The sequence below is a fragment of the Kwoniella botswanensis genome, chromosome 1 (genome assembly GCF_036426115.1).
Source record: "Kwoniella botswanensis chromosome 1, complete sequence".
In the NCBI taxonomy this organism is placed as follows: Eukaryota; Fungi; Basidiomycota; class Tremellomycetes; order Tremellales; family Cryptococcaceae; genus Kwoniella; species Kwoniella botswanensis.
The window spans coordinates 9529780-9545600 of record NC_088599.1 but is presented as its reverse complement, the minus strand read 5'-3'; the positions used below and the strand labels follow the sequence as shown (position 1 = coordinate 9545600).

Sequence of the window (15821 nt, the reverse complement as noted above, 5' to 3'; positions counted from 1 at the left end):
CTCAAGTACAATCTGACGTATCAATCACAATCTTTTGAACTCTTCAGCTTCTTCCTCATCCTTAGCGGTCTCCTTGATTGTCCATTCCCATAAATCATCTTGTAACTTCTCCTCATGACTTTGTTCACTTGACGGGATCTCCTGCGCATCGATAACCGTATAATACTTCCCGCTCTTCTCCGTCTTCCCAAATTCTTCTCCTACAGTCATCTTCGCTAGTGTGACTGCTACATAGTCGGTAGTGAATATATCCTTGATAAACCATTTCATAATTCTAAAACTCAACATCCAACTAAACCAATTCGACCATCTATACAAATTCGTAGCCATCACTCCAGGTTCCATCACTATTACTATCCATCCTTTTTTTTGCTCTTTGACTTGTCTATCCAGAGCATATCCGAAAAGGACATTACATAATTTCGATAAAGCATATCGTCTAAATCCTTCTTGTTGAGTATCCCATTTCTTCCCTGTTTCAGGATGAGCCACCTTATCCGCCGATATATAGTTTGGAGGAGGGACTCTTTTAAGTGATGGATCATGTGTCGAACTGGAAACTACGATTATCCTAGCATCTTCTGTGAGGTGTTCCTTGAGTAGGAAGAATAAGAGGGCATGGTTGACGTGATTTACAGCGAACATTGATTCTAACCCATCGGGAGTGAAATGAATCTTATCGACAAATTGAATAGCAGCATTGAGAACTAATGCTCTAAGAGGTGGGAAGGACTTTCCTTCGTATAATTCGACGAATGATCGGACTCCCTCGTGACTAGTCAGATCGAGCGGGAGGTAAATCACGTTGTTGTTGCCCACTTCTGAATTGATGTTCTCCTCTGCGTTGGAAGATGATCGAGATGCTATGATGATCTGGGTGTCAGGCTCGGATCTGGATAGGGATAAGGCTGTTGAGTAGCCTAGGCCTGAGGTACCGCCAGTGATCAGAATGGATGAAGTGAAGGGCATTGTGAAGGACAAAATGAGTGCTGTATTATACCGACAATGAGGTGAGGTAGGTCTTATGATGGTCTGTACGCAGTATGTTCACGCTGGCCAGGTATCACTTGACATGTTTTGAGCCTGGGAAACATGGTGCTTTTATACCTTTTAGCTGGTCGATGACCGTTGTCCATCCAATTCTCGAGTGATCTAAAGATAGTAAGCCTGTCGTATGCCCGTCGGACTCGGGACATTGCAAGTAACCCGTTTAATCATTATCTTACAAGCTTGCACGTGTCGTCTTACGTGAAGGGATGCAATAGATTTACTGCTCAGTCCCGTACGGTTATAACGCCGATACTCCGAAATCCACTGGTGAGATTGTTCCGCGTTTTAAATCCGTCATCGTCATGAATTTGTATTTTTTTTCTCTTGGTGCAATGGGATTTGACCCTGAGCGTGAGCCAACGAGCAGCGAGCAACGTCTCTCACATCCTCACATCCTCATTCAATATCGTGGCTGAACATAACATAACTTCCTTCTGTTGTTCTTACTTAATCTCAAAAGCGACTGCACCACTCTGCTCTTGTTCTTTCTTCTCTTTTGATAGATTGTATACTTGACTTCCCACAATGTCTCCATACAGACCTAACCCTTTCTTCTCCACCACCAACACCTTCTTCGTCCCCTCCGTCGGTGACAAGGTAGATAACGCCGTTGCCCAAGCTAAAGCGCTTGGTCACGATGCTCAAGCAAAGGCATCCGAATTAGCTGGTAAAGCCGATAACAAGTTCCAAGATGCCAAGGAAGCTGTCAAGGTCACTGCTAAGGACGCCGCTGGTGCTCCCCAAGGTATTGATCTTTACTCCAGGTAAGTTTGATTATTCAATCATCCATCTCCACCCGCATTATCCCTCTCTGTCTGAAAGAAGAGGTGAACTGACAATATGTGTTGTGTTTCGCTACAGATTCGCCCTTGCCGGTGCTCTCGGTTGTGCTGTCACCCACGGTGCCCTTACTCCCGTTGACGTAGTCAAGACCAGAATCCAACTTGAACCCGAGGTCTACAACAAGGTGAGTAATCCGGTTCTTCTTATCCCCTCTTTCCCACAAATTCATGTATATTGTATATCCCTCGAGGATCATGGACTGATCTCTTTCTCATGCATTTAGGGTATGGTCGGTGGTTTCAGACAAATCATCGCCGCCGAAGGTGCCGGTGCCCTTCTTACCGGTTTCGGTCCCACCGCCGTCGGTTACGCCATCCAAGGTGCCTTCAAATTCGGAGGGTGAGTGTTTCTTTTAAAAACATGGAATTGTGTGCGACCTCAATCTTAGGAGAACAAAGGGAACTCCCACGATACACCATATACAGGTGAGAAGGACTATTCGCTGACTGCTTGATAAAACAGTTACGAGTTCTGGAAGAAGAAGGCTATCGACGTTCTCGGTGTTGACAAAGCCCGAGAGAACAGACAAGCCGTCTACTTGGGAGCTTCAGCCATTGCTGAATTTTTCGCCGATATCGCCCTTTGTCCTCTCGAAGCTACCCGAATCAGATTAGTATCTCAACCTTCGTTCGCTACCGGTCTCGCTTCAGGTTTCCTTAGAATTGCCAGAGAGGAAGGTCCCGGTGCCTTCTACGCTGGTTTCGGTCCCATCTTGTTCAAACAAGTTCCTTACACCATGGCTAAGTTCGCTGTGTGAGTGAATGTTTCCTTTGGGTGGTCGAAAAGCCTTGCGATGTGATCGTATGGCCTTTTCAACCATCCTATTGGTCCACCTTCTTGTTGGTGAGTTATCGAGCTGATATTCTAATTGTTTCATATAGCTTCGAAGTTGCTTCCGAAAAGATCCTCCAAGCTACCGGTAAATCCAAGGACTCCCTCACCTCAGGTCAATCAACTGGTCTTAACCTTTCTGCCGGTTTGATCGCTGGTATGGCCGCTGCTGTTATCTCTCAACCTGCCGATACTTTGCTTTCCAAGATCAACAAGACCAAAGGTGCGCCCGGACAATCTACCACCTCCAGACTTGTTCAAATGGCCGGTCAGCTCGGTGTTTCCGGTCTCTTCACTGGTATGAGTGCTAGATTGGTCATGATTGGTACTCTTACTGCTGGTCAATGTGAGTGATCATTCCAATCTTGAGCAATAGAACCTTGGAAATAGCGAGAATGAGAATAATTTACTAACGTTTTGTATTAAATAATAAACAGTCCTTATCTACGGTGACATCAAGAAGGCCCTTAACGCTACTGGTGGTGTCGAGATCGCTGCTATCCCCAAATAAATAATATAAATACAATCATATAGATTATTAGTATTTGTTTATACCTAAAACGGATGGAGTAGTTTCGATTCGACTAGATAATGATTGTGTTGTGGGATGCAATATCATATCTATCATAGAATATATGCCAGTGTTACCTCGCTTGATTGATATCAAACACTCAAAGAATCCAGAATATCATTACGGCGACGAGAGTGCAAGCTCGTGTTGAAATGGCTTGTGGAGCTTCAATCTACAATGAGAATGTTGTGTGCTTTCAACATCATTTGCAGTGATAGCTCAAGAGGTTCTACGTAGTATCACCTCTTGCACGATTACGTCCGAAGCAAAATATTGGCAAGAAGTTGCTTGAGTAAAGATCGATGTGATCCTCGTAACGGCATGTATATCAATCTGAGTCGTGAATTGAACACTGACATTCTACTAATCTTATCGATCCAATATGCTTTCCCAGTTCGGATGAGTTTAACGATAGATAGGTGCCCATCCCGCATTGGCTACAGCCCTTCTATACCATGTGTATGGAAATAATGCATGATGTATGTATACGTATATGTATATGTGGGTCGTCAAACTTCTACCTCGTCATTCTACATCCTGACCTAACCTCGAGATGGATTCACCATCCTTCCAGAACTAGCGAAATCTGTTCATTCTACATCCCAAGACAAGTCACCTAAGTAGATGTGTTCTTCTGTCCATCACTACCTTCGTTCAATCCCCTTTCTACAGTCTGTTCTCCTATCTGTTCCACCTGTTGCGGTTGTTCCTCCTTAGCTCTTATGATCAAATGATCAAACTTCTCTGCAAGACCTTCAAACCCTCCATAAAAACCTCCATTAAACGCCTTCAGCTGTTCGACAATATCCGAAGCTTCTTTACCTGTCAAAGAATGTCGAAGTCGCTTATTGGGGTTTTTAGGTCGAATCTGTCGTTCGGATTTGGATTTAAGCGGTTTACGTTGAAGTTCGATCTTTATCTGCAATACATCTTCCCCTTCTCCTTCTCCTCCTTTCTTACTTTGATTTGGTGCAGTTGAGATAGTTTCAGTATCCTGGTGAAGGGGAGAATGGGATTGAACAGTTGTGTTCAAGGCATTTTGAATATCTTTCAAACTCGGTCCACCTAAGAAATTACTTCCTCCCGAGATGTTCTTCGAACTTATAGGAATTTCCATCAATATTGGACATTCTAACTGGATAGGTTTCAACGTCGTAAGGAAAATCGTATTGAGGGGAGACAGTGAATCTGGATCGTTGAGTATTGAAAAATCAAATATCTCGATATTTAATTTTTTCTCGACATATTTGAGAACGGTGTAGATCTGGATGAGGGATGGGAAATTACGGTTGAACGATTTGATGATTAATTTGGTGGAGCCTGATGAGGGGTCTTCGAGTGTTGGATGAGGAAAGGTCAGGATGGTACGACGTGATAGAGAGATGGTTGAAGGTATGGAGAGTCGGGAGGGACGGAGTGCTTGAGAGATTGGGAGAATGGATCGGAATGGGCTGCTCATCTTGAGTCTGGTCGATGATGATGGTTCAAGATGGGGATTGGGTCTGTTGACTCTTCGCTTTCGCTTGTCTGCCCTTCGTTGAGATCGTTTCTTGCTTCATGAATTAATCCAGCGAGACTTGCACTACTAGAACTTTTTTCTTAACTTGTCGAACTGGCAATTGCTCAACTTTCCGAAATCAGCCCTTGCCACGTGGTCGCCTCGTGTTGCATTACGTTTTATCTTCGTGAGGGATGACAGAACAACAGATTAGGTCTACGTTCGAGAACAGCTTATGAAGTGCATGTCATTCATCATCATTCAACCTTTCTTCTCTTCCTTGTTCCTTCTCATCACACACATCTGAATATATACAAGTAAGAGATACAGCCAGTACCATAATCATGGCCCCTGCAGCTTCATCCAGTAGCTCGTCAACATGGGTCGAACCTACAAAGGATGATAAACCGCCCAAGTGAGTCATACCAAATCATCGTGTATGACTTGTGTCAACCTTACCCTCTGCTTGATCATGGGTCATCGGGCAAAATATCCAGCTAACATAGCTCAATACCTCTCCCTATTATAGAGATGCAGACCTCAAAACAGCATGGGCGTTCCTCCAAGTCGGTGTAGAACATATGATGTCAAGGTGAGTCAGCTCTTCCTCTGCATGACCATCCATTTGAGTTATGACTGATTTGCTGATCTGATGGATTGACCTGCTTAGAATGCACTTGGGGATGTCATACTCCTACTACATCCTATTATTCACAGCGGTGTACGACTTTTGCACTCAACCTGGTAAAACGGGTCAATCGACTTTCAGCGCTAATAGGGGAGGTGCAAGTTTACAAGGTGCAGATCTGTATAGGTCGTTGCATACTTGGTTGAGTGAACATTGCAAGAAGATGAGGCAGGTGAGTTGGTCGTGATGATGGCCCAATCGTCAGCTGTACCAGTGAAGTCATCACGCTTCTTCTGCATCGCACCATCACGAGGGACTTGCTGAGTACTTATCATGGATAGAGTTGTAATGAAAGCTGATATCATCTTGTACGTATATATCATAGGACTCGGAAAATCTATCAGATTTAGAATTGTTGAAATTCTACGCCACCCAGTGGGATCGATATACCACTGGAGCGAGATATGTCAACAAGTTGTTCAATTACTTGAACAAGCATTGGGTGAAAAGAGAGAAGGATGAAGGTAGAAAAGAGGTATATACTGTTTACACTGTGAGTGATTGTTATGCCTTCTGTGTTAAGTTATAATTGAGACACCTTCTGTCTCTCCTCCAACCCTTATCTGCTATATCTTCTTCCTAATTTCACCTCCATACATCGGTGGTCAAGTCTGTTCTCTACATCTTGCCACCTCACTCGTCGCGCACAGTTCTCTCTTTGCCACTTATAAGATCTTGCTAACCTCGCTTAATCTAGCTTGCCCTTGTCGCATGGAAGCAGAACTTCTTCCGACACTTCACCGTGTCCTCAGCAGGGATGAGCCGACTCACTCAAGCCGTCTTGAGACAGATCGAGCAGCAGAGAGATGGAGAAGTGATCGATTCGACGTTATTGAAGAAAGTAATCGATTCATACGGTGAGCTACCAGCAGCGTGAAACTTTTGTCACCTGTAGCTTACATTCCTTTATAGTCTCACTTGGATTGGACGAAGCCGATGCACAAAGACAGAACCTCGACGTATATCGAGAATACTTCCAGACTCCTTTCCTCAATACTACCGAACATTACTACCGAGCCGAATCGGCGGCCTTTGTCAGCTCCAACTCTGTTTCCGATTATATGAAGAAGGCCGAAGCTAGATTGCAGGAGGAATCGGATAGGGTCAATTTGTACTTGCACGATAGTACGAGGACAGATGTGAGTTGTTATTATTCTCGCCTTTCAGAAGAAGCTCACTGTTGGTATCCATTTTCTCGGTTCAGCTCAAGGTCAAATGTGAGAATGTACTCATTTCGGAACACAACAGTATCATGTGGAATGAGTTCCAATCTCTTCTGGATGCTGATAGAGTAGATGGTGAGTCAGCTGTTTTCTCTCGTCCTCCCACTCTGAGCAAGCTGACGACAACTTCTCTCAGATCTCTCTCGAATGTATGGTCTACTTTCAAGAATTGTAGGTGGACTGGATCCATTGAGAGAGAAATTCGGAGAACACGTAAAGAAAGCTGGTCAGGCTGCTGTGGAGAAAGTTTTACCTGCTCCTGGGGCTACTACAGAGACCGGAAAGGCGGAGACTTTGGTGAGCTGGCTTGCGCCTGATTCGTTCGTTGGCATAGTTATAGCTTACATTGATTATATCACATAGGATCCCAAAGCATACATCGAGGCGTTGTTGGAGGTCCATTCGAAATATACGGAAGTCGTCGAAGGACCTTTCAGGGCGGAAATGGGATTCAACAAGTCTTTGGACCAGGTAAGCTGGGCGATAGCCTTGTGATTAGGAAGTAGCTGATTCTCGCAAATCCATAGGCCTGTCGAGACTTCTGCAACCAGAATGCAGCAGCTACCACCTCCACACGATCACCTGAACTTCTCGCTAGTTACTGTGATCAACTCCTGAGAAAGAGTAATAAAGATCTCGATGCTGAATCTTTGGAAGCTGCTCTTAACCAGACTGTGAGCTATTGGGAACCGCGACGATTGTTGAATAGCTCATGCTTATACTTATTTCGCTGCCTTGACATAGATGATCATCTTCAAATTCATCGACGATAAAGATGTCTTTCAGAAGTTCTACCAGAAGAAACTTGCTCAACGATTGGTCGGATCTCTATCAGCATCGGACGATAGTGAGAGTAGTATGATCACGAAGCTGAAGGAAGTCTCTGGGTTTGATTATACCAACAAGTTGTCGAGGATGTTTACCGGTATGCCCTGCTCAAATATAGCTACTATTCATATGCTTGGACAAAGGAAGCTAATAACGAGATGTTGAACAGATGTCAACTTATCGAAAGATCTGAGTGAGAGATTCAAGGATAAGGAAAGGACTCAGGGAGTTAGCAGTGATAGTAAGCTGATTCTTCCGATGACTTCATGTGTGTACTCAGCTCACGTTGTATCGTGTTCTTTGCTATAGTTGATTTTGCACCTCTGGTACTCGGTACAAACTTCTGGCCTTTGGCACCTCAGCAGACTGATTTCAACATCCCTCGAGAGATCCGATCGACATATGATAGATTTACTGCTTTCCATAATGAGGTTCACCAGTGGGTTTTGACTTACTTCTCATCTTGCATATAAGCTCGCAGAGGTGAATGATAACTTGTGCTAATGTTGTTAAATGTGTCTCGTAGGGGCCGAAAACTCACTTGGTTATGGCACGTATCAAAGAACGAATTACGTACGACCTACCTCCCTCAGAAATTCATCTTCATGACTTCCTCTTACCAAATGGCCATCTTAACTCAATTCAACGAGAATGATAGTTTGAGCTACAATGAGATTTTGACTGGAACCAAGATCGCCGAAGGGATATTGAAACCTCAATTGGCGTTGTTGGTTAAAGCAAAAGTTTTGTTGCAAGAAGGAGAAAACTACGATTTGAATTTGAGTGAGTCATCGGCCAGTCAATACGTGATACTGAAGGAATATAAGCTGATTGAAACGTGTGCAATATGGTAGATTTCAAGTCCAAGAAGGTTAGTATACCTCCACACTATCTGTCGAGACTTTTTCAGTCGTATATGCCGGACAGATCGCTGATAATATATTTTGTCTTGCACAGATTCGAGTCCAATTGAACCAAGCGGTCAAATCGGAGCAGAAAGCGGAAGCTAAAGAAGTATTGGCTGCTGTTGATGAAGATCGTAAATTCATCTATCAAGCTACTATAGTCAGGCTGATGAAGGGTAGGAAGGTGAGTTGCAATTGTCTTTACGCTCTGCGAACCAAGACTGCGCGATAAACGTTTACATTGATCGTTTTGCTGATTTTATGTGGGACAGACAATGCAACATCAAGCTTTGATACAAGAAGTTACCGCTCAAATATCTGTGAGTTGATCGGTTCCGTAACAGGCTTAAGTGATTGACTGACTAAATACTTTTGTTTATGAATATCAGTCCAAATTCACACCTAAGATCCCAGAGATCAAAAAGGCGATTGATTATCTGATTGATAAGGAGTATCTGGAAAGATCGGCAGAGTCGAATAACACTTAGTGAGTGTGGTACGACGGGCTCTTGAATAGTGCTGACGATGTCATTGTAGCAACTACTTGGCATAAGAGACTACGAGAGGTGAAGATAAGCCCCACTTCGGAGTGCGAGAGACGCTCAAGTATCAGAGGGAAGATGATATGAGTTAGAGTGGAAACCCAGTCCAAAGGGCAGAGTAGACTATGAGATAAGTTGAAGAAGTCGATGAGATACATACGACAGACATGTTATGACGATACCTATTCTTTCCCCCTCTTAATTGCCTATGCAATTTTATTGTAGTATACATATATATATATATATCAATCGATATTTCCTGTGTGAATAACAGAGGAATGTCGATCATCACATGAATATGAAAATATGAATCAACATATCAAAACTTGATGATTTGCATAAAACGAGTGTTGAACACATCGAGTTGTTTCCATCGGAAGATGGTGTTCCGGTCTTATCGGATGTTTATCTCTTATCAGTGCGTTAATTCGAATAGGAGCAGATCCACGTTGATCGGATGAGTGGTAGTTTGTTATCGTCGTCTTACCAGTGGGTGATCACTCATATGACATGGATGGAACACCGCACTAACACAACAGTACACTTTCTTTGAGTTAGATAGGCTATAAGAGAAGGATACGTTGAAGATTTGTATCCTTTCCGTTTTCATCCTTTCATCATTTACTATACTGTTTGAATCTTCTTTCACCTGTTTATCAAAAATCAAAATCGCAGTCACATTCACATCAACATGACCCAATCCTTCGTGGGTACTTTTGTGGATACTCCCACACCGGGTGAATTGAGGATAAGGAAAGACCACTTGATGGGTGAGTGTTACCCTTCCATCTTCTCTCATTCGCTTCGAATATCATTTCTAAGCTGATTCGAAATATGGTATGATCTGTAGCTATCTCCCCTGAGGGGTTTATATCCCACCTCTCACCCATCCACTCCGAATCCTCCCAACTACTCCTATCCGACCATTCCTCTGTAGCCCCTATCGAGCTCCCTAATGCGTCGTTCCTCCTACCTTCATTTGTGGACTTACACCTGCACGCTCCGCAATACCTCTTCAACGGGACGGGTTTAGATCTCCCTCTACTGGAATGGCTAGAGAAATACGCCTATAAAGCTGAAGAGAGAATTGATGGTTCAACAGAACTTGCTGAGAAGGTGTATGAAGTGTTGGTTAGGAGGTTGTTGGATAATGGAACGGGGTGTGTTAGTTTTTTTGGGAGTATCGGAGTGGAAGCGAAGTGAGTGAAATATCATGTATCACTCGATTGTTTGATTTGACTTCACATTGTATTATGAATGTCTATATCCGATGGTGTCAATGCTGATAAGATACATCTACTTTCTATTCGAAGCCTCATCCTAGCTAAGAAAATGCAGGAGTTGGGATTGAGAGGGTTTATAGGTAAATTATCGATGGATCAATCACCGGTGAATATTTCATTTACTTCACTTTTCATAATAATCTAAGATAGTGCTACATCACAAGATAGTGTCGCTGACAAAGGTATGAAATGATTAACGTATAGCGTCCCACATACGGTGAATCATCAGCTGCATCCTCTCTTTCGTCCATCTCCCAATTCCTAGATTCGCTCGATGGCTATCTCGCACAGTTCCCATCCCACGAGCGACTGGTTCAACCTATTATCACACCTCGATTCATCCCTGTGTGCTCGGATGAGTTGCTGGTTGGATTACAGAAATTGGCGAAAGAGAGAGATGTAAGGATACAGAGTCATATGTGCGAAGGGAGGGATCAGATGGATATGGTTCTGAAAAGGGGGAAAGGACAGGATCATGAGTATTGGGATGAGGTGAGTTAGATTTTCTTTCTGTCTGTTCTGTCTGTTCTGTCTGTTCCGTCTGTTCTATCGATATCTTTTCATGGCCAGGGGTATGATGTGAATGTGAAGATCTTCCGAAGACATTGGAGTCTGAGAAGAGCCGGAGGATGACATATATCTGATGATATCATTTAAGATGGGAGAAAACCACATGACTCTATTACCTAGGAAGAGGACTATGGCTATGATCACAAGATAAAGATTCATATACTGATACTTCTACATACTTTGCAGCTCGGCTACTTAGGTCCCAAGACTCTCCAAGCGCACGTAACTTACCTCGACGAAGAGATGATCCCGCTTGTGAAAGATAGACAGGTCACTATGGCACATTGTCCTTTGTGAGTTGAGCTTCGGCTGGTACCTTTGAGAAAGGTTTTGAGCTGATCAAACCATTCTGAGAATAGGTCAAATGCGTATTTATCAGAAAAGCAGTTTCCGTTGAGAGAGTGAGTGGTGCATGCAATTTTGGTAGTGTCATCGGCAAGGTACTCGAGACATGGCTTTCGAGGGAAAATCGATCAGACACCTTAAGAGATCAATGCTAATATTCCATTTCCCACCTACAGAGCCATCGACAACTCCCTTTCTGTTGGTCTTGGAACAGACATCGCAGGAGGATACTCCCCCTCGATACAAACGCAGATGCGTCAAGCGGTGATAATCTCCCGAATGAGAGAAGGAGCACGATGTGAATCTATGAATTGCAGTTTTGCCGAATCGACCCAAAAGGAAGGTCAACATCTGAAGGTCGATTGGAAAGAGAGTCTGTACCTTGCCACGAGGGGTGGTAAGAAGGGGATGGGACTGGGTGGATGTTTCGAAGTAGGAATGGAGTTTGATGCGCAATTCAGTGAGTTCGATTATACATGCAAATTACAACATTGTTGTATATACCACAATAAGAGTCTGTTAGAATCTCAGATCAAGCTCAATTGCTGATTCTCTCCATAGTCGAATTAGCTAGCCCAAATACACCGACAGGTACGGGACCATTAGATCTCTTTGATTTGTCTTTAGAAAGTAAGTTGAACGATGATGAGAGCTGGGTAGAAAATATCGAGAGATGGTGGTGTAATGGTGATGAGAGGAATAGGAAGGGCATGTGGGTACAAGGTAGGAAGGTGGCGTGAATCAGAGTTCGATACGATTGAGTTGTATATAGATGACGAGTAGTGATTTGTATATGGGTTGTCATGGATTGTCAATTCAAGTCGTACTGAGTCACTGATCATGATCATTATGGTGATACTGATGATGATATATGAGATGAATTACTTGAATCGGCTGTCTTGACGTCTTGACTCTCAAAGGTATGTTCAAATCGAATTGACTGATGGCCTGTGCGTAAAATGACGAGTGAGATTGGTTGACGTCAACGGGTCACCAGTCGACCCGTCCCCTGCCACCATCAGAGATATACATCCCCCCCATCGATCTCCCTTTTCCTTCTTCCTTCTTCCTTCTTCCTCTTTTCTCTTTTCCTCTTCCTCGAAATCAGAACACCGATAATCAATAATCTCATACCAATCAGATACCATCGTAAGTTCTCTGTCCTTATGTTCTATCCTATATTGGTGGACTGGTAACCCAACGAGGCGATGACTCCCTCCTGAAAAGGAAAGGAAATATAGTATGAAACACAAAAACTGATGTGATACTTTCCCAAAAGGAAATGTCAAGACCGACAAGAGCACGTAAACCCGCTCCTGTCTTTGGAAGTTATGTCTCCTCTGATCAACTTTATGGATCGGATGACGAGGGAGAGGATGATACTAACGCCGCTGATGAGGATGATGAGGAAGGAGATGATGAGTATGGTGTGGCGGTGGAGGAACCTCAATCTGTGATTGAAGAAGCCGATAGTGCGAAGGAAGAGGGAGGGAGTGAAGACGAAGATGAAGATCCAGAGAAAGCTAGTAAAGTGAGTTCACCCTTTCTGCTATCGTTACTGGTCATCACATCCTATATTAACTCACCGTTACTGTATTGAATTTCTCAAGATAATTTTAGCTGAGCTGACGTTATATTCATTTGTGGTGATAGAAATCAAGAAAATCTTCTACTTCAGCGAGAAAAACTCAGAAGAGAGCCACCGCCACTGAAGAAAGTAAATCCGATCCAAAACCAGAACCTCGATCAAGAAATAAACCTACCTCATCGTCTGCGTCTACCACTTCTACTAACAAGGGCAAGAAGGGTAAAGATCTTGAAGAAGTCAAGAAGGAAGTCAAAAAGATTGAGCTCAAGTCAGCTCCGATCAAGAAGAAACTGAAGAAGATAGTAGAGTCTGATATTGAGACTGAAGTCGATTCGGATCATGAACAAGAGATGGAAGGTCCTGAGGACGATGATGAAGATGCAGGATCGGATGGAGCTGAGGGAGATAAGAAGGTACGTTATACCTTCAGCCGAAGACCTCGCTACGAATCGTGAGCTGACGTTATGTTATCTAGAAATTGGTAAAGAAAGAACCACCGAAGAAGACGGCGACTACTAAAGTAGCTGTAAGTAGTGTATTACCCTGTGATAAGCTGGACAGGGTACCCACTGATCTCGAATCCATATAGAACAAGCGAGTTGGGAAAGTTGAACCCTCTGAAACATCTGATGGAGATGTTGAATCCACCACAGAAAAGGTCAGTTGAGCAATTCAGGCATAAGTTGATCGTGAGGCTGACGCGAAATCAATGTAAGGACAACAACAATGAGGAGATCGCTACTGATACGGACGAACCTCCCAAATCATCGAAGAAGAGTTTGGCGACCGCCACCAAGGCTGCTTCCACCAAAAAAGTCAAACCTTCTCCTCCTCTTCTAAAACCAGCCGCTACTTTAAAACCAACGGATACCAAACGTCCCCCTCCCAAAGTAGCCAAAAACAAGATTCACCTGGCTCCATCTTCAAATTCCTCGGCTACCTCTGGTGTTAAGCCGACTATGAACTCTTCCGCTGCCACAAAGAAAGGTAAGGGTAAGTTCACTCCACTCTTACCGAAGAGTTCGAGCGTTGCACCATCTTCTTCTTCTTCTTTTACCCCACCATCTGACATCGTGGCGAAAAAGACCCAAGATGCGTCCGCGAAGAAAGTCAAGGAGGGTAAAGAAAAAAGGTTGGATGATAAGGAAGAGAAAACTGTCAAGAAATTTGCAAAGGGTAAAGTAGAGAAGATAGACTTCAAGGAGGATCAAGCTTCTGTTCAAGCAACCATTAAACCTAAAGTAGAGGTGAAGAAGGGCAAGCCTCAAGGTAAAGCTACAAAGAAGGAAGAACCAGCAGAGGATGCGGAGAATGATCAGATCAGTGACGACGAAGAGGCCGAAAGAATGGTGAGTATGATGAACGTTGTTGTGAAGTCCTGTAGAGCTAATTCAGCGCCCTACTTTCAGTCTCTCGATCCTGGCTCGGCTGATGACGCTGAGGTCCCCGAGACTATCACAAGCGAGACCTCGGATTTGAAATCCTCAAAAGTCGATAAACGAGCAATAACTAGCTCGAGTGGTGAAAATGATAAAGCTGATCGAGTTGGGATTCCGAAGAAAAAGTCAAAGTCGACCTCTCCGAAGAGTCAAGGTAAAGCTGCTGCTCAAGAGAAGCCCTCTGACAAGGACAAGAAGGAAAAGAAAACCGAAACTGCGGAGTCAGAGGAAGAAGAAGCTCACGATGTCAAGGCTAAGAGTACCTCAGAAGATGATGGAGATAGAAGTTTGAAAGTAAGTATTATGCGGTCAAATCGTATAGGACCGTAGCTAACTGTTCTCACACTAATAGGATGAAGGATGGGAAGAGAACCATCCAAAAGCATCAGCGAACCCAAAGCGAAGAGGCTCCAGTGAGAAAAAAGATATTAATGCTAAATCTGAAAGCCCCAGTAGATCTGATGAGGTGAGGTGTGCACTTTGTACCAAATTTGAAGAGAAGTAGCTCATGACCTGCTCCCATCGATAGCTGGAGAAAGAGAGATTCCGTAAGAAAAAGGAACCCCAACAGAAGGCAGGGGATGATGATGAGATGGATGTTGATGAAGACCAAGTGAGCGGCACAAACTATACAGACAGAGATGACATACGGCAAGTTGCTGAACCTTTAGCGATCTTAGCCATTCTCACCTGCAAAAGAGCAGGGTAACAACACTCAACCTGTTGCATACCCAGTAAGTCAGCTTTCTTATTCCGTCTAGGGTCTTGTACGGCGGTAAAGCTGATCTTTGACATATTGCAGACCCCTGTCACTCCACCCAAACGAAAGGAAGTATCATCACCCTCCACTCCATGTCCCTCGCCTAAAAGAACACCTTCAGCTACAAAGATACCCCCATCTGTCAGAGGGTCGATCATCTCTTCTCTTTTGGCACCGAAATTTACCAAAACTCTGGCCTTCACATCGATCGAGACGCCCACATACAGTTCTACAAAACTGGCAAGACATTGGAGAGAGGTGCTTGGTCCCGATCTTCATAAACATTTTGAAGGTCATTCACCTAAGAAAGGTAAAGCGTCAATCGATAAAGGTTTGAGAATCAGAATTTGGGATCTGGTAACTAAGAATTACGAAAAATCAGATTGGAAATCCATCGAAGAAGAGAATGGAGAGTTTACTGTTACCAAACTTAGGAGACATTTCAGAGAAGTTATGGTCAAAGAGGGGAAGAAGTATATCGAGAGCTGTTAAGTGGGTTTGCAACTGAACTAAGAAAGAGGCGCTTATATTATCTCAAATGATTCTCATGATATACATCTCTATACGATTATTTTCTCGGTTAATATCCATATCGAGTTGTGTTCTATTCGCAATATTTATATATATATTCACATACGCTTTGCTTTCGATTTCGTACCCTAATAAGATTCCTGAATATAGCCATATCAATCACTTTACAGCCTATACTCGTAAACAGTTTCATCAAGATTGCTTATCATCCAATTTCGACTGTATATAAACATATATACCCATGCATGTGAATTACTTCATCTACAACCTATAACCAGTAGTCCTCCGTCCATATCCTGTTGAATTCCCAAAAATCAAAGATAATC

General features: G+C 43.5%; 6 protein-coding genes across 6 annotated transcripts; 4 read left to right on the top strand and 2 right to left on the bottom strand.

The window, feature by feature from the left end:
- Positions 1-24: 24 nt before the first annotated feature.
- L199_003594 (uncharacterized protein) lies at positions 25-969 on the bottom strand (the record flags this gene model as incomplete). The annotated part of the gene is made up of 1 exon (XM_064889324.1): positions 25-969. One exon carries the CDS (start codon positions 967-969, stop codon positions 25-27), a length of 945 nt encoding a protein of 314 aa, XP_064745396.1.
- Positions 970-1575: 606 nt separating this feature from the next.
- L199_003593 (uncharacterized protein) lies at positions 1576-3235 on the top strand (the record flags this gene model as incomplete). The annotated part of the gene is made up of 6 exons (XM_064889323.1): positions 1576-1814; positions 1912-2017; positions 2117-2232; positions 2356-2646; positions 2775-3070; positions 3162-3235. The coding sequence occupies 6 exons, from the start codon at positions 1576-1578 to the stop codon at positions 3233-3235; spliced, it is 1122 nt and encodes a 373-aa protein (XP_064745395.1).
- A 676-nt stretch (positions 3236-3911) lies between these two features.
- Positions 3912-4754, bottom strand: L199_003592 (uncharacterized protein; the record flags this gene model as incomplete). The annotated part of the gene is made up of 1 exon (XM_064889322.1): positions 3912-4754. The coding sequence occupies one exon, from the start codon at positions 4752-4754 to the stop codon at positions 3912-3914; it is 843 nt and encodes a 280-aa protein (XP_064745394.1).
- Positions 4755-5137: 383 nt separating this feature from the next.
- Positions 5138-8925, top strand: L199_003591 (uncharacterized protein; the record flags this gene model as incomplete). The annotated part of the gene is made up of 18 exons (XM_064889321.1): positions 5138-5208; positions 5323-5385; positions 5464-5653; positions 5807-5974; positions 6179-6338; positions 6394-6620; positions 6686-6779; positions 6841-7001; positions 7068-7175; positions 7232-7378; positions 7449-7629; positions 7702-7773; positions 7842-7971; positions 8059-8315; positions 8387-8403; positions 8490-8621; positions 8710-8757; positions 8827-8925. 18 exons carry the CDS (start codon positions 5138-5140, stop codon positions 8923-8925), a joined length of 2325 nt encoding a protein of 774 aa, XP_064745393.1.
- Positions 8926-9670: 745 nt separating this feature from the next.
- Positions 9671-11917, top strand: L199_003590 (uncharacterized protein; the record flags this gene model as incomplete). Its single annotated transcript, XM_064889320.1, has 8 exons — positions 9671-9749; positions 9830-10178; positions 10293-10368; positions 10467-10754; positions 11019-11125; positions 11192-11233; positions 11354-11637; positions 11739-11917. 8 exons carry the CDS (start codon positions 9671-9673, stop codon positions 11915-11917), a joined length of 1404 nt encoding a protein of 467 aa, XP_064745392.1.
- A 542-nt stretch (positions 11918-12459) lies between these two features.
- L199_003589 (uncharacterized protein) lies at positions 12460-15456 on the top strand (the record flags this gene model as incomplete). The annotated part of the gene is made up of 10 exons (XM_064889319.1): positions 12460-12708; positions 12831-13178; positions 13241-13291; positions 13355-13423; positions 13482-14114; positions 14175-14498; positions 14557-14670; positions 14734-14817; positions 14885-14938; positions 15007-15456. The coding sequence occupies 10 exons, from the start codon at positions 12460-12462 to the stop codon at positions 15454-15456; spliced, it is 2376 nt and encodes a 791-aa protein (XP_064745391.1).
- Positions 15457-15821: the final 365 nt, after the last annotated feature.